The 20,783-nt window shown below is 60.8% G+C and overlaps 1 protein-coding gene across 2 annotated transcripts; it reads right to left on the bottom strand.

Moving 5' to 3' along the window:
• Nucleotides 1-1,375: 1,375 nt before the first annotated feature.
• TTLL12 (tubulin tyrosine ligase like 12) lies at nucleotides 1,376-19,794 on the bottom strand. Of its 2 annotated transcripts, none has more exons than XM_060112905.1 (14): nucleotides 19,532-19,794; nucleotides 15,657-15,829; nucleotides 13,303-13,525; nucleotides 12,365-12,524; nucleotides 12,152-12,285; nucleotides 9,215-9,291; nucleotides 7,815-7,931; nucleotides 7,534-7,728; nucleotides 7,076-7,187; nucleotides 6,178-6,329; nucleotides 5,726-5,807; nucleotides 4,051-4,119; nucleotides 3,319-3,457; nucleotides 1,376-2,867 (listed from the first exon to the last, which is right to left on the bottom strand). In XM_060112905.1, exons 1-14 carry the CDS (start codon nucleotides 19,739-19,741, stop codon nucleotides 2,716-2,718), a joined length of 1,995 nt encoding a protein of 664 aa, XP_059968888.1. In that variant the 5' UTR covers nucleotides 19,742-19,794; the 3' UTR covers nucleotides 1,376-2,715. The 2 variants fall into 2 exon arrangements, with proteins under 2 accessions (XP_059968888.1, XP_059968890.1); XM_060112907.1 differs by having other exon boundaries at nucleotides 13,327-13,525.
• Between the last annotated feature and the right edge of the window lie 989 nt (nucleotides 19,795-20,783).

Raw genomic sequence — 20,783 nt, 5'->3', positions numbered from 1 at the left:
TATGTGGCCACAGGTCATTACTGGGGACGTTTTCTAAATTTCACCATCAGCATCTCAAGCTTTACCTTTTGGATTTCTTCTGTGTCGCCCTGTAGAACTTTGGTACAATTATCACTGCTACTGGGACTCTCCTGTCAATCCCAAACGTCAGAGTCTGACTTCTGATGAATTCTTAACACAGAGAAACTGACTCAGGTGAAGATGGGTACCAGAAAATATCTAGAGGGATAAGAACCGTCTCCACTGAGAGTCTTCTGGGACCCTGGAAGCCCAGCTTGATGGTCTTCCTGAGAGTTGTCCGATCTTCACTGATCAGAGGTGTAAGGACCTCAAGAATCGGGGAAAAGTACATTTATAATTATGGAAAGCCTGGATCACGGGGTCCTCTGATCCCAGTGACTATGCTGATTCCACTGGGATTGCACTGGGCAACCAGGTTCCAAGTTAACTGGGAACAAGCAAGAGCATCATGGGAGGTATCTGATGAACAGCCTGGTGTGAGCACCTGTTCTGAGGGGCACGGGAAGGAACCTGGCCTGGGTGTCGGGGGCCCTCTGCTTTCGTTTTAACCTTCAAAACCACCAGGGGGCGCCACTGTGCTGGCTGACAGGGCCCACTGACCACCCCCTGCTGCCCTGTGGGCAGAGTCTCCTATCATCCCCACCCCCAGGATGAGGAATCAAGCAGGAAGGAATTCCATCCCCAAGGCCCCCAGGTGTAAGCACGGAGCCAGGATTCAGGGCTCACGGGGACCAAGGCTCCTGGGTGTTGGTCATGATGCAGAGATGGGCCTCAGCTCCACATCTGTCCCTACCACAACCCACTCTGAAATGGAACCGGTGCTAGGAAACCAAGCTTTGGGTCAGGAACTATTGCTTATTTATACCCTCAAATTCATGCTGAAACCCTAACCCCCAGTGTGCTGGTTAGTTGGTGGGGCTTTTGGGAAGTGAGTGATTAGGTGATGAGGGTGGGGCCCCCACGTATGGGATTAATGCCCTCTTAAAAGAGGCCCCAGAAAGCTCCCTCGCTCCTCCCACCTCACGAGGACACTGAGAATACAGCCGATTATGAACCAGGGAGAGCGTCCCACCTCAGGCAGCGAATCTGCCACCCCTGTGACTTTAGGACATCCCAGCCTCCAGAACAGCGAGAAAGAGACCTCCATTGTTTGAATCACCCAGTTTATGATATTTTGTTATAGCAGCCCAAACAAAGACAGGGACTTGGAGGCCTAAATACTATCCCATTTCTTCTGTTTCTCAAAGCATACATCTTGATATTTTGGTTTTCTTTGACAATGAGCAGGGAAAACAACTGATACACCATGCAGGCCTGTGGTTCCAGGGCCCCCAAAGAGAAAGGGAGGCAAAAGTAGAGAAGGCATACTTTATTGCGGTACAAATCAAGTCCGGGAGGGGACAGGACGCAGCAGCTCTCCCACGGAGAAAACCAGAGATGAGGTGTCCTGCCCCCTAAACCTCTACTTGGCTGGAGGAAAGGGTGTTTCCCCAGAACACAGGCTGAACTTCTGGTTAGCAGAGACAGTTAGCAGAGACAGACACAACCCAAAAGACATGGAAGTAGGAGGCGCAGTCAAGTCCAGTTTTGCTACAAGGATCACTCTTGGCTTCAGAATGAAACAAGCACCTCCCAACACACGCATGCATGCACGCGCACACACACAAGACACGCACGTGCACACACACGCACACGTGTACACACACGCACACGTGTACACACACATGAAAGCTCTGCAGGCAGCTCCTCCACAAAAGTCAGACCCGCCGTCTGGTTAGCTGGACTAGGTACACTGTGGCAACACAAACTACCCTGAAAACTGACTCAAAATTTCAGAAACAAAATTAGGAAAGAACGAAAATTTTGTATTTTCTTCCCATAAATGAAAAAGTTACAAAACCCCCACATTCTGACTCTAGCTGGTGGAAGATGGCATTCTCCCTGGAAGCATCTTTCTCAGCCACCCACGGCCTGGTGCTCTGCTGCCCACACCTGTCCCCGAGTCCCCTCACTGGAGCGTCCCAGCCAACCTCAGGCGAGGCTGGAAACACTGCAGTGCCCAGCGGGCGGGGAGGTGCTGGTGCCACATCTGGCCCTTCCCACGGGGCCAAATGGAAAGGCAACGGCAACCAAAGGCAGTGGCTGTCCTGCCCCGGAGCCTCGAGGGAGGTTGCTGGTGAAGGGGGAGAAGGCTGGGTCTGAGAAGCAGGCTCCTAGGGGGACCTGGGGACGCCTGTCACAGGACCTGGGGCGGAGCGTGGGAAGCAGCCAGTCTGGGCCTGTTAACCGCTGGCCTCCCATGGGCGCTCCTAGGGAAGCTCGTTTCTGAGAACAGCGCATCGTGCTCCCCAGACCCCTTTCACTAACGCCCTCTGGAAGCACAGCACCCCAGGAAGCAAACTCTCCGGAATAAAGCCCTTGGCTGAGCTGAGACTCATCACCGCACAGACACAGACGGCAGTGAGGGGGGTGTGAGCAGGGGCCTAGCGCTCAGCCCCGGGGGCAGCACGGCTGGCCCTGCTCCTGACCGACGGGGGAGGGGCCCCGAGCCGCCAGGGTGTGAGGCTGGGGCCACGGCTCACAGGGTGGGGGGAGGAGGAGAGGGGGTGGGGGGCGGGAGCACAGTGCAGAAGCAGCTCCGGGAACCGAGGCTGTGATCCGCCCACGAGCACCCACAGAAGGGCCCGCGGGCGCCTAGACAAGGCGGGTGACGGGGCAGCGGTCAGGCTCATCCAGGTACAAGGTGCTGAAGACGTCGTTGAAGAAGGCCGGGTGGTACCTGCAGGCCCGCTCGCAGTCTGGGTTGAAGTTCACCTCTAGGAGCTGCGGCTGCATCACTCGCTTCCCTGATGCGCAAAAGCACGGGCATCACACTCCCAGGAGGTGGGCTGGGGGCCCCGCCCCGAAGCCTGCTTGTCCAGGGGGAAGCCCGGAGCCACCTGCAGCCCCAGGAGCGACACGAGCCGCATCCCGGGGACTCTGGAAGGCAGGCGCGCGGCCAGGGCTGCTGCTCCCCCTGCCTTTCACGTGGGGCCCCTCCCCTTGTGAGCTCCCTCCCGACACCACTGTCGCCCACTTGCCCTTCCTGCTCATGCTCTGCCCTGCAGGCCGTGGTGCCGAAAGGTGGGCCTCCCCTGACCCAGATCTCAGGCTAATTCGAGGCAAGTACTGACCATGGCGAGGGAGCAGCGACACCCTCCCTCTGTCCCCGTGTGGGCTGGGTGGGGAGGGCTGAATGACCACCTTTGGGTAAGCGGGGAGGGCACTTTGGATTACGGGGCAGGGGAGCCCCCTCACCATCTGGACGGCTGTCCCACTTCAGCATGAGGTCGACGGCATACATGGCCCGGGACGAGGGGTAGTCGCAGAGGCCCAGCGGGGGCGGCTTGGCACACGCCACCTGGAACAGCTCCGTGAAGGCCTGGAAGATTTCGGCCTGGGGGCCGGGGGAGACAGGGTCAGGGGCCCGCATGGCTGACGCTGGGCCCAGCCCTTCAGGGCAGCCTCTCCATATGGGGTTCACAGCCCCTTCCTGAGCCCTGGTCCCCAAACGGCCAAGTCACCTCCTCCCACATCCTTTGTGACTCCAGACCTGGCCACAGCCACCTGTGCCCTGCTCCCTCACTCCTGGCATCCACCTCCTGCAGAGCTGCCTGGGTCCCTCGCCTTGGAGCCCACGGCCCCTTCTGCACCGAGCAGCGCCTGAAATGCTTCCTCCAGCAAGTGGTAGCCAGCTTGTGTCTCTAAGCACGTCCCCGTGTACTCTCAGGTGTGCAATTCCTGGCACATACAGAGCCCTTTGCCGTCTGGCTGTCCCAAGGGTGTCCTGAATGCCTCACCAGGCCCCCTCCAAGGAACCCTCACAACACCCTACCCGGGCCAGAGGGGAGGAGGGGTCTCAGCCCACACCGGCTCCCTCACCAGCCCTGGTGGGAGGAGCAGGACCATCCAGAGGAGGCAAAGGCCCCCACCTGCCTGCCGCCGACCCACGAGGCAAGCCCCGGCCCCTCCAGCTCTGCCAGGACTCACCTGGACGCTCTTCCAGGGAAATTCTGGGTACTGCTTCTCAAACTCTGGGACAAACTCATCGCAGTGCATCTGCAACAGACACAGGGCCCGTCGAGCTCTGCCCGGGGCCTCCTCTGGGCAGGGGCGGGGGAGGCCTGGCCTGCCCCGCTTTCACGTGGAGCCCTGATACTCGCCGGGGCCCCAGGTTGGCGCCAGCAGCCTCTCCAGCTCCACCCCCGCAGGGCACAAATGGGAGGCAGGACACGGGGGTCTGAGCTCTGGACACATTCACTTCTCGGAGTCTCAGTGTCTCCATCTGTAAAACGGGACAATGCTCCCCGCCCAGCAAACCCACTTTGCACAGTTGCTGTTGAGGCTCCAGTGAGGCACTGAACGTTGGGAGGCCCGGGCCAACGTGTCACCACGTCCCTCTCACGATGGTCACTGGAAGCAGAGCTCGGACCCAAGTCTGCAGGGCCCAGGCCTGAGCTCACTGCCCGGTCCCAGCTCAAAGTGCCTGAGGACAGCAAGGGCTCCTCAGGCCAAGACGTCACCCAAAACACACCTGAGCAAGCTGGCCGTCAGCTCAGGTTTCTCCCAGAGAGGACCAGGACGGGCTCCCTATGGAAGCCCAACGTTCTCGCCCTGCTGGACACACATCCCCACACGCGGGGGCTTCAGAGGAAACGTGACCCTCGGGACGACACCTGCTATGTAGAGGAAAGGCACTCAGGTCCTCAGAGACAACCTCAGCAACATCCTGGGACCCCGGCTCGGGCTCGGGCTCCTAGGGACCAGCTGTCAACACAGCCCAGGACAGAGGAGGAAGGACCAGCAGCGGCCCTGCCGGTCGTGCACATGGCCTGGCCACTCAGACGGCGCAGCGCCCCCTAGAGGACTCCTCAGATATGGCACAGAGAGAGTTTGGGGTGGCACATTTACTAAGAAATCACCACGCACCTTGGAAACACAATCCCCACATTCAGGAGTGGTTGCTTCGAGGGAGGCGGGGACCAGAAGGCCACCTTCAGGCCTTGTATGGAGCAGGGTGGGAGAGGGCCTGTGCCCTACTTCCTGTCTGCCCAAAACAGCCATAACCAACCTGCTGGTCCAAGAGGACTTCGTGGACCACACGTCGGGGGGCCTATTTCTCCTTCCCTTCTGCCTCCACCCAGAGCCGGCCTCTGCCTCTGCCCAGGCTGTGCCTCCCCTACCTGTCCCAGGTGCACCACTGGCCAGCTGGGGGATCATGCCCTCACCTCGAAAGGAGCTGTGCTGACGCCCTTTGCTTGAGGTGCCCGGAGAGCACGGGGAAGACAGAGGGCCCAGGGTCCAGGCAGGGTCACAGGCCAGCAGAGCCGCCCGCCCTGGGGGCCGTGGGACACGAACCTGTGTGCTTCCCCACCCCTACCCGTCCTCATGCTCAGCGGGTCCTGAACAGAAGGTGGCCTGCGCTTCCCGGCTGAGACCCTGCTCTGCTCAGACTTGCCAGGGGACCGGGAAGCCTCAGGGGCCCCCTCAACCCAAGCAAATGCCCCTCAGAGCTGTGGGGGCAGCTGTGGGAGGGGACGCAGGTACCAGAAGGCAGCTCCCCTGACCGTGACGCAAGCTGCCCGGAAGACAAGCTGATGGGTGTCGGGTCCCGTCTGTGCCAGCCTCCACAGGAACCCCTCCCCAGGCCGCGCCAGGCCCCTACCTGCTTCAGCACCAATTCCGGGTCGTAGTTCATGACGGTGAAATGCTTCTCGTAGTCGTCCAGGTCGTTGAGTGCGAAGGGCCTGCAAGATGAGCGGACAGACGCTCGAGTGGGTCCCGGGCACGCAGATGCCCAGAGCCCCCCCGCCAGGTGCCGGTTCCCCCGAGAGTGGGACGGTCCTACACTGCCCCCGCCCCCCCGGCCAAGGGCTAACCACGAAGACCCCCACTAGGCCGGTAAACATCGTCGTGGTTTGAGGGGACAGCTGCCTGTTCCACGAGGTGGTGGTGACACAGGCAGGGTGAGAATTACTGCCGTTTAACAGAAACGGGCTCAGCGGGGTCCCTGCTGGGTGCTTGGTGGTAAAGGAGCCCCGTGCAGGCGTTCTCATCCCGAGTAAAAGAGGGGCCCTGTCGCCCAGCCCCCAGCCCCAGCCCAGTCTCCCCAGTTACCGGTTGGAGAACCGCAGCCAGAACACGTCATAGACGAACAACGTCAGGGGCTTCACCGACCGCAGGAGCACGATGTAGCGGATGTCGAACTTGACCCTCCCCACATCTTCTCGAAGGAACAAGACGGGACTTTCAATGTATTTGGACACAACCTGAGGACACAGATGTAGGCTGACAGGTGGCTTGTCGTACCCGGGCCAGGACAGAGCACCCCTACCTCCCCAGCTGTGGCTCCCACTCATGGGACGTCCAAGTGCTGTCACCGCATCTGGAGGAACACTCACGCCCGAGCCCACCTCCCGTCCCGGTGCCATGAAGGGACCTGCTCCCTGCACTCCGCGTCTCCCTGTCTTTTCAAACCTGTGTCTTAGCTGCAACGAGCTCTTTATCTTCATCTTTAATTGAACGAAAAGATGCCACCAGTTTTTAGCTTTGACAACTGGATACAGATTCTCAGCCATAAATCCACCAACTCCCCACCCCACCACTGGAAACCTTCACGAGGGCCATCGCGGTGGCATTTTCCCTCGGGCCTCTGTCCAGGTGCACAACCTTGTGCCCTTCAGTTCCCCCACTGATGGGCCCTGTGCCACTACAGCGCTTTCGTCCAGGGCCCCGCGGGGCTCCCCGGCCTGGCCACCTCCCTCCTGCCAGGTGGTCCTGTGAGAGCCACGGTGCGTGTGGGGATGCAGGTCAGACACACCCAGGAGGACTCCTTCCTCTCACCCGACTGTCACACAGCCCCTCTCCCCCGCTGGCAAGGGCAGGGGAAGGAGTGGGGGTGGTGGCTTTGGAGACTCCTGTGAGCTGAAGAATGCTGACGCCAGGACCTATCCACAAAGGCCCTCGCAGAGCCTCCCGTGGCCCTGCCCCCCCTCCCAGCACCCCAGGGCCCCACCTTGGGGGAGCTCTCACGCTGCCGGATGATGCTGTGCAGGCTCTTGGTGATGTGGGTGTCCAGGCTGCGGGCCAGATTCCAGGGCTTGCAGATCCAGTGGTTGTCCTCGCCCCTGGGAGTAGAGGGGACTACCAGGCTGTGCCCTGGGCCCACCCTCCCGGGCACTGTGTCCCCAGTACTGTGGCAGCAGAGGAGGGGCTGAGGGAGGGGTCCTACAGGAGACCTTAGGGGCTGGGCCTCGGGAGTGAGGAGCCTGACGGGGCCAAGGGAGCTGCCTTCCGGGAAGAAGGGCCGCCGAGCAGCAGCACACCGAGAGCCTGCAGCTCCTGGAACAGTGGCTGCCGCAAGGCAGGCGCTCAGCCACGGGGCGGGCCAGGCGGGGTGGCGGGGCCCACGGGAGCCTGATGGGCATAGGGTCTCGGCCGTCGCAGCTCTGGGGGGCGGGCGGGGGTCCTCACCGCCTCTCCCGCTGCTGGAAGTAGCTGACGAACTGGGGCAGCTCGGTGCGCAGGTTGAAGGTGCGGGGCAGCCAGGCCGGGCCCTCGGGGCCGCCAGCCCGGCGCGCGATGGAGGCCAGGCAGTCCTTCACCGTCAGCAGGTTCTCGCAGGGGAACTGGTTCAGCAGCACGCTGGGCCTCTCCCGGCTCAGCCTTCTGCGGGGCCCAGGCAGGCGCCACCGGTCAGCGGGGGCGGGGGCCGCGGGGGGCGGCGGCGGGGGCCGGGCTGGGAGGCGCCTCACCTGTAGTCCTTGAAGTGCGAGAACTGGTAGAGGATGTGGGCGTCCGCCTCGCTCTGGGTGAAGGTGAAGCGCGGGTGGCTGAGGTGGCCAAGCACCTGCTGGACGTCTGTGTAGACCCTGCGGGGGGCGGGGCGGGCGGAGGTCGGCGGCCGGGCTCTGCCCCACGGCCTCCGCTTGTCCGCCCAGCGACGGGGCCACTCGGACCCCGGCGAACCCGGACCCCCCACGTGTGAGATGGCACCACAGGGCCACCTCACGCTCCTCCCGAGGACGGACCAGGAGAACCCGAGCATTTCATCAGGCATGGGCTCCCTCCTCTCACGTGGAGACGGGACGGGTCCATGCGCTGGGACCTCTGCCCTCAGAGACGGGAGCTGGCGCCCCGGGGGCCTGCAGGTGAGTGTGCAGGTGAGCGTGTGGCCAAGACACGCGCCTCCGATAAGGCCTCATTCTACACCGGCGCCCGCCGGGCCGGGCCCGGCCCCAGGCGGAGGAGAGGACAGGGCCTGGGAGCCTGTCTGCCGGGGGTGGGGGGTGGTGGATGCAGCCACACTGTGGAGTGTGAAGGCGGGAGGGAGGCCTGGCCCTGGACGGCGATCCAGGGAGGAAGAGAGGGGAGGAGCTGGCTGCTCGAGCGGGGCCGGCGCGGGGCGCTTAGTCCATGGCTGGGGCGCAGAGTACAGCTGTGGGGAGGGGGCGAGGCAACGGGGGCCTCTGTGCAGCCTCCGACCTGAGGGGCTGGGGGGATGCTGGGCGGTGAACTCAGGTAAGGGGAGGAGGGCCGGGCCGAGGGCCAGTGGGAGGAGACCCCCGGAACCTGGGGGAAGGGGCCAGTGGAGCATGGTGTCCGTTCCGGCTGGAGCAAGTGTGGGCTGCCAGAGGGAGGGCCTCCCCCTGGAAACAGAGGCCAACCTGCCCCTGGCTGACCCGGGACCTGCCGCCGAGCCAGCTGGACGCCTGGTGGGCGTCACCCAGGACTTCCACTTCCTCACCCGTAAAAGGGAGCATCTGCTTCCACCCCGGGTCCAGCCTGGGCTTGCTGGCCTGCCCGGACTTACGTTAAGCTGCCAGCCCACACCTGCAGACACCTGGGAGCGGCCCGCAAGCCAATCTGGGTGGCTCTCCTGGGTGCCCAGCACCGTCACTGTCGGCACTGGCTCCCCGCTTCCAGAGGCCGCGTGCACCCCAGCTCGCCCTCACTTCTCGGGCGCTCTCTCTGTGAGCCTGAGACCCCGCCCGTGGTGTTTCTGTCACTGCTGTGCTGCCAGGGGGCAGGGGACTTACTGAGGCCGCCCTGTACTGAGCACTGTTCCAGGAGTCATGGGGACTGTGAGGCGTATGTGAGGAAAGGGACCGACGCAAAGGCTCAGCACAGGCTGGGGGCAGGGTGGGCTACGTACTTGAAGACGTGGTCACGGGGATACACCGCTGGCTTGATGGCCAGTGGCAGCTTCTCCTTGTTTTCCTCCAAAATGGCCTAGAAGGAAAACACTGGAGGTAGAAACAGACCTTCAAAGAAAGGAGCACACGCCTCCCCATCCTGTACATCAGGGTTTTGGGATCCCAGGGGGCACACCTGGACCTCAGGTAGAGCCCTTTGCAGGCACCGCAGCACCCAGAGCCCTCTGACTACCCCCATCCCGGGATTCCGGGGCTCAAGGCCCCTCAGGTGCCAGCCTGTTTTGTATCAAAAGAACAACGTAAACATTGCTCTAAACCTGCTCATTGTCCTAAATGCTTCCTCCAAGTCACAAGCAGCCCAGAAGGTGCCCAGCCTGTCCTGGGAGAGGGCTACCTGGTCCTCGGGGAGCCCCCAAAAGCTGCTCTGAGCTTAAGCGGTGTGATGGTTTAAACCATGTCCATAGGGACTTCCCAGGTGGTCCAGCGGTGAAGACTCCATGCTCCCAGTGCAGGGGGCCTGGGTTCGATCCCTGGTCAGGGAACTAGATCCCACATGCCGCAACCAAGAGCCCACATGCTGCAACTGAAAAGATCCCACACGTGGCCACAAAGATCCCATGTGCTGCAACTAACACCCAGCGCAGTCAAATAAATAAATAAATAAAATAAAATAAAACATGTCTATAAACTCTTCTACATTCCTTTTGAAAGGCAGAGTTCATTCATCTCCCCTTGAGCGTGGGCTAGGCTGAATGAGTTGTTTATAACAAATAGAAAGAAGTGGAACAACAGTTTGCTATTTCACGAAAGGCCCTGCAGTCTCCTCCCCGCCTTCTCTCAGATCACTTCCTCCGAGAGAAGTCAGTCACCATGTCCCGAGGACGCTCAAGCAGCCCTGCAGAGAAGCCCATGGCTGGGGAGGAACTGAGGCCTCCTGCCCACAGCCAGCGCCACCTTGCCAGGCGTGTGAGTGTGCCACGTGGGAGCCGGTCCTCAGCCCCATCAAGCCTCAGACGACAGCCTGACTGCACTCACGAGAGACCCTGGGCCAGAAGCACCCAGCCGGGCTGCTCCCCATCTCTCTACAGAAAGCGAGAGATAATGAATGTCTGCTGTCTTGAGCTGCTATGTTTTGGAATAAATTGTTACCTGGCGCTAGCTAACTAATACATGCAACCCCAGGGCCCAGGGCACAGGCCTGATCCAGATGGGTCAAATGGGGAAAAACAACCAGAATGTTTTAGAAAACCAGTGTCTGGACTCTTTTCTCCTCTTCCTGGCCAGTGGAGGGCATCCTCCTCAACCCCCCACAAATGCTAATTTCAATTCACGTTCCTTTAACAACCTCAAGATCAGGAAGTCTTTGTTCCTAAGCCATTCTTAAACCTCCCCGCTTTGCATTCACTGACTTGTTCAAGTGTTTAAGCACCTACTAGGTGCAGGCACTCTATGAGGCTCTGAAACACACCTCTGAATTGAGAAGGGTGATCCCTGAGTTTTTGACAGGATCAGTTCAATTACCATTGGCTTAGGTTAAATTCATAGGGAAAAGTGCCAACAGGGCCACTGTGTCAGCCCAGCCCTCCCAGTCAGCAGCATCACAGAACAGCTAACACCACACACGCTTCCCCCTCTAATGCGAGTTAACTAGTTTACTCCTTTGCACAATCCTCTGGGGCATTCAGTGAGCACGTGATGTGCTCATGGGAGCAGGGAAACTTCAACATGTGGGGCAAGGCTGGAGCCTCTGCCCACAAGTTACCGGGACCCCTTGGTTTTGGACTCCTGCTCTTCCAGCAGCTGTGTGGCCTTCGGCAAGTTACTTAACCTCTCTGTGCCTCAGTTTCCTCCTCAGTAAAATGAAGATAAAAATAGGTCCAGGGCTTCCCTGGTGGCGCAGCGGTTGGGAGTCCGCCTGCGATGCAGGGGACGGGGGTTCGTGCCCCGGTCCAGGAGGATCCCACGTGCCGCGGAGCGGCTGGGCCCGTGAGCCATGGCCGCTGAGTCTGCGCGTCCGGAGCCTGTGCTCCACAACGGGAGAGGCCACAGCAGTGAGAAGCCCGAGTACCGCAAAAAAAAAAAAGAAGTAAGGTGTGTATAACCTTACCAAAAAAAAAAAAAAAAAAAAAAAGGTCCAGATGTCCTAATGTAAGGATTACAGCACAACATGCCCATAAAGTGCTAAGCAGAGGCCTGTGCATCTCTTGGTTTCCAACTGGGACCAGCTGACGGGAAGCAGTGGCAGATCAGAGGGCAGGGGAGGAGGAGGAGAGAGGGGCAGGGTGTTAATTCCTGCTCAGCCCTGCCTGGTTCTGTTCCCACAGGCTCTACTTGCTGCCCTACCCCAGGCTGCACCACCCTGGCTCCCTAACCTGGCCTGCCTCACGGACTGGGCCCTGCACTAACTCACCACCAGCCAGGCACTTGTGAGTGGTCCCTGGTGGGACCCAGACCACGAACTGGAGCACTGCTGTCATCCCCAGCAAGGACACCCATGACGACCACTTGTTGGGGGCCTACTGTGAGCCAGAAGACATCCCATGCTGTGTCTGAACATAGTGTCCTCACATCCCTGGTGAGGGGGGTGTCAGGAAATGGAGAAACGGTACGGAGCTGGGATTCACAGCCGAGCCACAGAGCGCCCACTGCCCCCACACCCCAGCCCCTGAAAACAGGGAACAGCCGCACTGACCTCCAGTCCACCAGCTCTACCCAGACCCCGGGGTCTAGGCTCCAGGCTGGCGCCAAGCTGTGTGGCCCCAGGCAGCTCACGTCTGCTCCCTGAGCTCTGAGCCCCTTGTCTCTCAGACACCCACAAACTCTCCTCTCCCCACCATGGCAGCCAGCTGGTGCTCAGCAACATTTGGTGACTGGGTGAAGAAAGCTCCAGGAGCCACCAGGCAAACAGGCCCAGGGGTCGGGGCTGGAGGCCACACCTGGTAGTGCTCGTCGGCTGGCTCGGGTGTGGAGGAGCTGAGGTCCAGCAGGTCGGCGGGGGCCCAGGGCAGCAGCACACACCTCCGGATCAGAGGGTCGGCCTCTCCGTAGGCAAAGTCCCGGGTCACCTCCTCTGCACCAGGACACACGGGCAGTCAGGGGGTGGCAGAAAAGCACCAGCCCTTCCTTGGGGTGGGCGGGCTTTGACTTACCGCCCGTGTCCAGGTCCCTCAGGGGCCACAGCAGCGTGTAGGCCACCCGCTGGGGCATGTAGAAGAAGGGCGCGGTGGCGAAGCTGGGCACGTCTGCGTGCTGGATGCGCGAGCCGAACTCGTCCATGATGTACCACACCGGCACCTTCTCCTCGGCCGTCTGCGGGCAGAGCACACGCCACCCTCGCCCACTGCTCCACCTCCCCGCCCCAAACACCTACCACCGGCCCGTCTATGCCCAACTCTCAGAGCCTGGAGCACCCACCACACACGCCTTCAGTCCCTTGAACCCGTAGCCTCCGGGCCGGCGGCCCTGCCCTGGCAGACAAGGACAGCAGGCCAGCGGGCTGCCGTGTGATCACGTGTGTGGCAAAGGTGTACGGAAAGAATGCATTTAGCCTAGTAGCTACATGGATGTGTTTGGTTCTGTGTGCAGGTGGAGGAGCGGGGAGACTTCTGAGTTCAGGGAAGGCTTCCTGGAGGAGGCAACAGCTGAGATCAGGAGAAGCAACTTTTGCCTTTTCCCGGACCGGAGGTGGTGAGGGGCTGGAACGTAAGGGTGGGTCTGGGGAGGCTGGGGAGGCGGGTGGTGATGTAAGCCCAAGGACATGCTGAAGGGACTCAGCTCCACTCCCGAAAGCAGCAGGGTATCACTAAGGGCTTTTAGGAGGGTGACGGAACCACAAGAGGCCGGGAGAGAGGCAGCCAGGTCACTGGGGTCTGGGAGAGGGTCATGTACCGTGAGCGCAAAGGCTGCGTGGACACCTGGGTCCCGGCACCGGCTGGCCCAAGGCAAAGAGTAACAGGCCCGTGACAGAGCCACGGGGAACCAGGGTAGTTTCCACTGGCCACAGAAGATGAGTCTGCTCACTTGCGGGGTAAAAGGACGCCTCCCGCTAGCCCTGACGGCACAGGGCAGCGAAGGCCTGTCTGCCTACCCTGGGGCCCGGCTGCCCGCTCACCCCGTGGCCCAGCTGGTAGGTCTGGTTGAACTTCCACATCTCCTCCAGCACCAGGTCCACGGCCTCGATGCTGGGCAGCTCGCCGTGGAACTCGACGCCCATCAGGTTGGCCATGCGGTGCAGCAGCCCGGGCACCTGCTGCAGCTGCTGGCGGGCGTGCGCCATGCGGCATGTCCAGGCGTGGTCGATAAGGAAGATGCTGTGGGCACAGGCTACAGGTGAGCGCAAGGCTACCACGCAGGCAGGGCAAGAAGGGAGGGTGGAAAGAGGGCCAGCAGGCGGGATCCGCCTGAGGAAGAGGCTGGGCTGAGGCCTGGACGCCGCACCGGGCCTGGGTGGGGATCCTGGCTCTGCCGACCACCCGCTGTGCGGGCCTGGGACAGTTCCTCTCCCTTTTCCAGTTTCTAAAACAGGGCAACACGGTCCCTATCCCCTATCACCGGAATGACGTAAGCATCAAATGAGACAAAACAGCATGCTGACCGTACACTGAATCCTCATGTATTCAGTGATTACTACAGCGATCACCGCAACAGTTAACTGTCCTCAACTGGATTTGGAACTGCTGGAGGGCAGGCCCACGCCCCCCAACCTTGCTACCTGCAGGCAGACACGCAAAGGAGCCCCACTCAGAGCTCACTCGTGCTTGCCCAGGACTTCTGGGCACTTCTTGGGAAGCGCCAGGGATTTCTGCGGGAGAGGCTTCAAGTCCCCACGTGCACGGACACTTGCAGTCCACACAGTCTGCTCTCTCTGCAGGAGCCCGGTGGGCCAGCTGCACAGCTCTCACACCAGCGTGGTGGAGGGTAGGGTGTCCCCACTGCAGGCCCAAGGACATGACTGCTCCCAGCCCACAGGTCAGGCTGCCCGGACACCATCCAAGCCCTGCTGGACTCGGAGGCTCTGAACGCACGGGGTTCTGCCTGCTGGGGAAGCAGCCCTGGCCCGGCCCCCTGCTAACACGGAAGGAACAGCCACCGCTCCAGTTCTTAGGTTAGGGGGCAAGCTCAGCAGTAGTTATTTTACTGCACTTATATTATTTTTTGTTCGCATATCCTGAAACAAATGATTTATTCCTGTCCTCATGCGTAGAGTTTATGGCCATGTGAGACACGGCACAGAGCCAGGCCTTCAAAGTGGAGCATCTGGGGGTGACCTGGGCAGATGCACACAATGGCTGCTGGACATGGTGGGGGCGGGGGAGGACGGAGGCTGGGGCCTGGCCGTTGGGGCGGGGTGGGGCGGACTCACGGAGGTCTGGAGGGAAGGAAGGCCCAGGAGCAGGAAGGACGGCGGAGCCGGGCTCCAGCCCAGACGCCAGCCCCATCCCTCCCCAAACCTGCCTGGCGGTGTGCGTGGAGGGGGCAGAGGCCAGGAGCTGCTCGAGGTGGCCGCTGGGCCTGAGCCCCACGGCTGGTACAGGCGGCAGCAAAGCAGGCGCCCGCACGGGTCTGCTGTACCGAACTTAACGAGACGGGGAGACTGCAAGTGTCTGCGTCGGAGGGCACGGGAGTGGAGGACCTTGGCTGCTGTCATGACCCGTGGGGGCCCTCCCACCCCACCAGGGGCTGGTGAAGGAGCCAGACTTCCTGGAGGAGCTACGGTCACAGGGGCCCGGAAACCCCCTGAGGCCAGCAAGTTTCTCCCTCGGGGTTCCGGCAAAGTTGGGCAGAGGGGCCTGTGGGCCTCTCCTGGCCGAGGACAGCCCCTCTTGGCCCCTGGGAGGCAGGAAGCTTGGGGGCCAGTCTCGGCTCTAGCCTTTCTACCCTGTGGCCTCGTGCCAGGCCCAGGCCCACTCCCAGCCTCGGCGCCCTCACGCGAGGAATCAAGCAGGCCACACTCCTCATGTGCCGGGGTGTAAAGCCCAGGGCTCCACCCAGAGACTGAGATTCAGCAGGACCGGGGCCGGGGGGGAGGCCCGGGGTCCCTGGACAAGCCCGGGCTCACGAGTTAGGGCTGCCCTGGGGTCGACACCACGATCTTAACCAGCTGTGTGACCCTAGGCAAGTCCTTCCCCATTGTTTCCTCATTGGCAAAACAGGAACTTGTCACACCTCCATGGAGGGACCGCTGGGACAGTTAAGAGGCGTGGGGGGGGGACGCTGCTCCCAGGACAGCATGAAACACGACTAACGCAGGAGTGTCGCCAGCGTCGGGGCTGACAGGACCTTGTCTCAGGGCTAAGGCGCCAGCGCCTGGCACCCAGGAGCACGCGTGCTTGCGATGACAGCTTCTCCCTAGTGGCAACAGCCTTGGTGACACCTTTCTAAAAGGGAGCCCGGCCCTGACAGCCACGGTGCGGACGAAAGGCGCCGGCCTATGGCTCCTACCTGTTGGGGTCAGCCGCCTGAAGCCCATTCTCGTTGGTCACAATGACCTTGTAGCAGAGCTCGCCGCCTGGGTTGGGCTTCTTCTGTGCTTCCCGGGCCGCCTCGTCCTCACTCTCCTCCTCCTCCACTTCCTCCACTTGCATTATCCCGAACATCTCCCCAGCGTCGAAGACCTGGGGGCCACAGGAGGGGGTGTTGGCACGACACCTGACCCGTTCCTTCCACCACACCCTGGCCCCGAGGACAAACTGAACCCCTAGGAGAAGCAGGACCTCTTTATTGCTCAGCTACCCATTTTATAGGTGGGGAGACGGGTTCCTCATCAGTGAGAATGAGGCCCTAACCTCCCCCACTATCGCTGGCGCTATCGTCCAAGGCCCCTCAGCCCGTGGGACCCAAGCTTGGAGGTGGGACTGCATGCATTTGTCCCATGATATCTAGTCTGGCCTCTTGCATTACAGGGAAAATGCGGCTCAAAAGGCAGAGAGGGTGGCTCCAGTCACACTGGAAATGACTGGAAGAGTGTGGATCCTGGCGGCTAGGGATTGCACCCCTACTTTGTTCTCACCAGCACCACCAACCCAACACCAGGGCAGCGGAGGTGACCCAGAAGGAAACAGGGGCCCAAGAGCCTCCTGACGCCACCACGCCAGCCCAGGTCTGCACAAACCATGGCCTGGGTCTAGTCTCCTGAGGTCCTGCGCCAGGATGGGACAGAAGGTAAGGGCCTTCGTCCTTGAGTTTCCCTGGCAAAGGGCAACTGCCAACCACATGCAGCTGGTGAAGGTGACGAGCCAGTCGGTCCCCATATAGCCACACTCATGTACCTGGTGTCTGCCACAAGTCGGCAAGGGGCCTTAAGGCAGATTCTGCAGCCAGGCTATGTGACCTTGAACAAGACACTGAACTACTCTGTGCCTCAGTTTCCCCATCCATACAATGGGAATACGAGAACCTACCTGAGGGGCTCGTTGGGAGGATTAAATGATTAACACATGTGAAGAGCTTAGAAGAAGCTAAGCTTGGCAAACCCTCTGTAAGCACTTGCTACCATCACGACACTTTTGAGACTAGTCTCTCACCTGGGAAGGGGGCATCATCCACCTTCCAGGAGAGCTGAGAGGGATACATCAATCAAACAGTACACAGAGAGTCCATGGCATATAGCAGGGACTCAGCAAAGGCCAGCTGCCCCTAAAACCTTTCTCATGACTCTATTAAAAACAGAAGATAAACTCATCCCAGTAGTTGGAAATCAGCCATCTATTCAGGCACAAGCAGCTTGGGATGTGCTGGGCAGGACGGGCACTTGGGGCTGTGAGGATGAATCACTCATGACCTTGCCCAGAGTGGCAGAGGGGCCATCTGAGAGGACCAGGTAAGCGGTGCGGGGGCCTGGAGGGCCGGGTAAGACTTTACGGGGAAGCTGTCACCTGAGGTGAGCGGTGAAGGAAGGGGAAGATTTAAACGTGTGGCCATGCCGTGGTGGTGCAAGGACTCCAGGCAGAGAAGCTGGGGCGGGAAGGGCTGTGGAGCCGACCAGGTCCATCTGCAGGGGAGCTTGGGCACTTTTTGGGACAGCGCCTTTAACCACCCCCCCCGAGCCCAGGGTGAAGCCACTACCTTCCCTCCAGTTTGGAGATGAGAAGAGAGCAGCTCAGAGGCTGGGACTCACACCTTGGGCTTCCACCCAGAACCCCATACCTCCAGCCCTCTACCCCCAAACCTGACAGGAGGGAGGGGACAGTACAGGGCCTGGCTTCTCCTAGCTGTGAAATGGGGGTGATCACCATCCCCTCACAGAGGGTCTGGAGGAGGCCCTAACGAGGTAAGGAAGGGGAATGGTTTTGCAGCTGGGAAGTTCCTGCAGACAGAAAAGAGCTGAAATTTACTGTAAAACACTCCCCATCCTTCCCAAGGCACCGGGGCCCCCGGCTTGTCGGGGGCTGGAGGGGCCCCATTCCTTGGTCAGCAGGTGCCTGTGGACCTCCCCCACACCTGGGCCCACAGCAGCAGGTTTGTCAGAACAATGGCTGCAGGTTTGGGTCTGGCAGTGGTGACTCACAGCTCTGCCCATAACCCATAAGGGCAAGGGAGGGTCATGGAAAAGTACTGGCTGTCCCTCAGCAGAGCAACAGTGGCCAGGCGGCCTGCAGATCTTGCGGCCAGGATGGAAGGGACATTACACTCTGGTGACTATGAGCTGGGCATGCCTCTCCACCCAATCCCCCACCAAGACCGTGGAAGTCGGAGCCATGTTTCCTGGTCCTCACTTTCCAGAGGGAGACTTGGACTCAGATGGGCAAGTGACTTGCCCAGGTGAGTTCACTGCCCGCAGAGGCTGGGGGCCGGAGCCAGGGCGTTTCCAGGGTGCTCCTTTCACCCAGTACATGAGGACCTTTTTATCCTAACAAACCGCTGGGGTCCCCTCCTGCCCAGCACAGGCCTAGGACTAGGGTAAGTGCTCAGGAAATGCTGGCGAATTGAAGGCAAGTCATAAGGGGGAAGGGAATTCACTGTTACAAAAAGTAGGTACCAATAATACTGCACCTTTTTTTTATAGCAACTACTTGTGTTTTGGGCAGGAAGGTACCTGGTCCAACCCTGATTTTAGAGGCAGAGAGACTGGCTGAAAGGGTACAGTTTGTCCAGCAGCCTTTTCCTGGCTCCAGGGTCCCACCTCGCCACCTGCACTGCTCAGTCTGTCTCGGCCCAGGAGGCAGCCCCTGCAGGAGCCTGGTTCCAGCTCAGAAGGCCCCAACAGAGGGCCCGTGAACGTGCTCTGGCTTCAGCACGTGGGCAAACCACCAAAACCCAGGGCCCACCCCTCAGCCAGGACCCTGCGGAGGCCCTTTGGAGACACAGGCTAGAGCACAGGCCAGCAGAAAGGAGCCGACCCCACAAAAAGGGAGACCCTTGAAGCATCTGAGCTCTTTTCATTTTTGTTTAGATTGTCGCCACCTCCCACAGCCTGTCTTCGTTGATCTGCAAAATGAAGGTGACCGGGGCTCAAATCAAATGAAGAAACACGAAAGAACTCTATGACCTAAACAGTTAAAGCCACACAAACTCACTGGACGTCTGTTTTCCCTGAGGCAGGTAGTGGCTGAAAGCATGCTTCTAGTTCTGAAGTCTGACAGACCTTGGGAGTGTCACTTCCTCTTCCTGAGCCTGTTTTCTGCACTGTATAAAGTGGGGGTGATGAATCTTACCAACCCCCCAGGACTGCTCTGGGCTTGGAAGTGTGGAGGACGCAGCACAGGGCCTGGCACACAACGGGAGCCAAAGTTCATTTTAGTTCCAGTTCTCGCCGCGGCCCTGGCCCAGCCCCAGATGCTGGCAGGACCAGGGCCACAGGTACAGGCTCTGGCCGCCACTCCTAGGCCACAAATTGCCATGGAGGTAAAGTCTAAGTCAGTCGTTAAGGCATTCGTGGCTCTTCATCCTCAGACCACCGGCCGTTTTCCTTGCATCGTCCATCAACGCCGCCCCCCAACTCTCCGCTGCGCGTCTCACAGAAGCCCGCCCCGCCCCGGAACGCGCTCGCTCTCCTCCCAGCCACCAACTCCCCCAGGCGCCCGCCCAACCTCCTCCGCACGCGTCCTCCAGGAGGCCCTCGGCCGCCCCACCCCAGCGGCTCTCGGCCAAGAGCCGGCCCGCAGACCACACCCTTCCTGGTAGAAGGGTCCTGAGCAACCCACCCCCGGCGCGCCCAGGGCTCGCGCTGACACGGACTGGAGGATGCGCGCCTCGAGGACCCGCATCCCAGCTTCCCTTGCACCTCTCAAAGGGAGCCCGGGTCGCTCAGGACGCGCCCTGCACCCCGGTTCTCCCCGCCCGGCGCCTCGCCCTCCTCGCGTCACCCCAGCCCGCACCTCGTGCTCCAGCTTGTGCAGGAGGCGGCCCCAGTACCGCTCGGGGACCCCAGACGCGCGCAGCGCCGGGCCGTGCAGCGCCGCGAACTTGGCCCGGGCCCGCGCGTCCTCCTCCGGGTCCGTGCCCAGCTCCGGGTCCGGCTCCGAGCTCGGCGCCGACTGCGGCGTCAAGACCCGGCTGCCGCGCTCCAGCCTCGCGTCGGCCTGCATGTCGCCTCCACCAGCGCCAGCACCAAGTCCAGCGCCGCCGCAGCCCGCGGGCCCGGCCCTCTCGACTCCGCCCGCCCGCCCCGCCCTCCTCTGGGCGCCCCGCCCACCGCCGCCCGCAAGCCCGCCCACACTCCTGGCCTCCAGGGTAGCCGAAGGCAGCCGGGGCTCAAAGCTGGAGCGCGGGACCCGGGGAACCCAAAGGACGGGCCTTCCGAAGGGTACGCGCGCGCCACTGCGCGTGCGTGAGCGCGCGGGGGTGGTACGTTTGTGGCCTGGGGCGGCCGGCGTGTGCGCACGCGCGCCTGGTGGGGGCGGTGTTTTCTCTTTCAGCCCGCGGCTGCCCCGGGGGGTGCCGGGAGTGAGGCCTTCCATCCTCCACGCGGTCGGAACCGGAAGGGACTCCAGCGAGTGCCTGAAGGGGAAACCGAGGCCCAGAGACACTGGTGTCCCGTATCGACCACCGGTGTCCCGCATCGACCACCGGTGTCCCGCACCGACCACACCGACATCTTCCCAAGCTCAGAGTGCAGTTACAGAATTTCAAAAATCATTCTTTGATCGTCCTAGTTGTTCAAGTTCTGTTGCTTCCATAGGGATGCGTTTTGTTATTTTCCCATTTGCAACTTCTCAGTAATTGTAATTTGCTGGAAAGCTCAAAGACTAAAGGTTTTTTTTTTGTGCTTCAGTTGCTGAATATTTTGATTAAAACTTATTTATTTATTTATTTTTGGCTGCATTGGGTCTTCGTTGCTGCACACGGGCTTTCTCTAGTTGTGGTGAGCTGCGGCTACTCTTCGTTGTGGTGCACACACCACACGTGGGCGTCAGTAGTTGTGGCACGCAGGCTCAGTAGTTATGGCTTGCAGGCTCTAGAGCGCAGGCTCAGTAGTTGTGGTGCACGGGCTTAGTTGCTCCATGGCATGTGGGAGCTTCCCAGACCAGGGCTCAAACCCATGTCCCCTGAATTGGTAGGCGGATTCTTAATCACTGTGCCACCAGGGAAGTCCTTGATTAAAACTTTTAAGCTGAATTTGAACAAAAT

Source organism: Mesoplodon densirostris, chromosome 11, assembly GCF_025265405.1.
Source record: "Mesoplodon densirostris isolate mMesDen1 chromosome 11, mMesDen1 primary haplotype, whole genome shotgun sequence".
In the NCBI taxonomy this organism is placed as follows: domain Eukaryota; kingdom Metazoa; phylum Chordata; class Mammalia; order Artiodactyla; family Ziphiidae; genus Mesoplodon; species Mesoplodon densirostris.
This window is presented reverse-complemented; position numbering and strand designations above follow the sequence as displayed.

Coding starts and splice junctions, on each gene's coding strand:
- TTLL12 (XM_060112905.1), bottom strand. CDS start 19,741: ATGCAGGCCGACGCGAGGCTGGAGCGCGGCAGCCGGGTCTTGACGCCG. Junction 13,526..15,656: donor CAGGCGGCTGACCCCAACAG/GTAGGAGCCATA, acceptor CTGTGCCCACAG/CATCTTCCTTATCGACCACG. Junction 7,188..7,533: donor TTCCAGCAGCGGGAGAGGCG/GTGAGGACCCCC, acceptor CTCTACTCCCAG/GGGCGAGGACAACCACTGGA.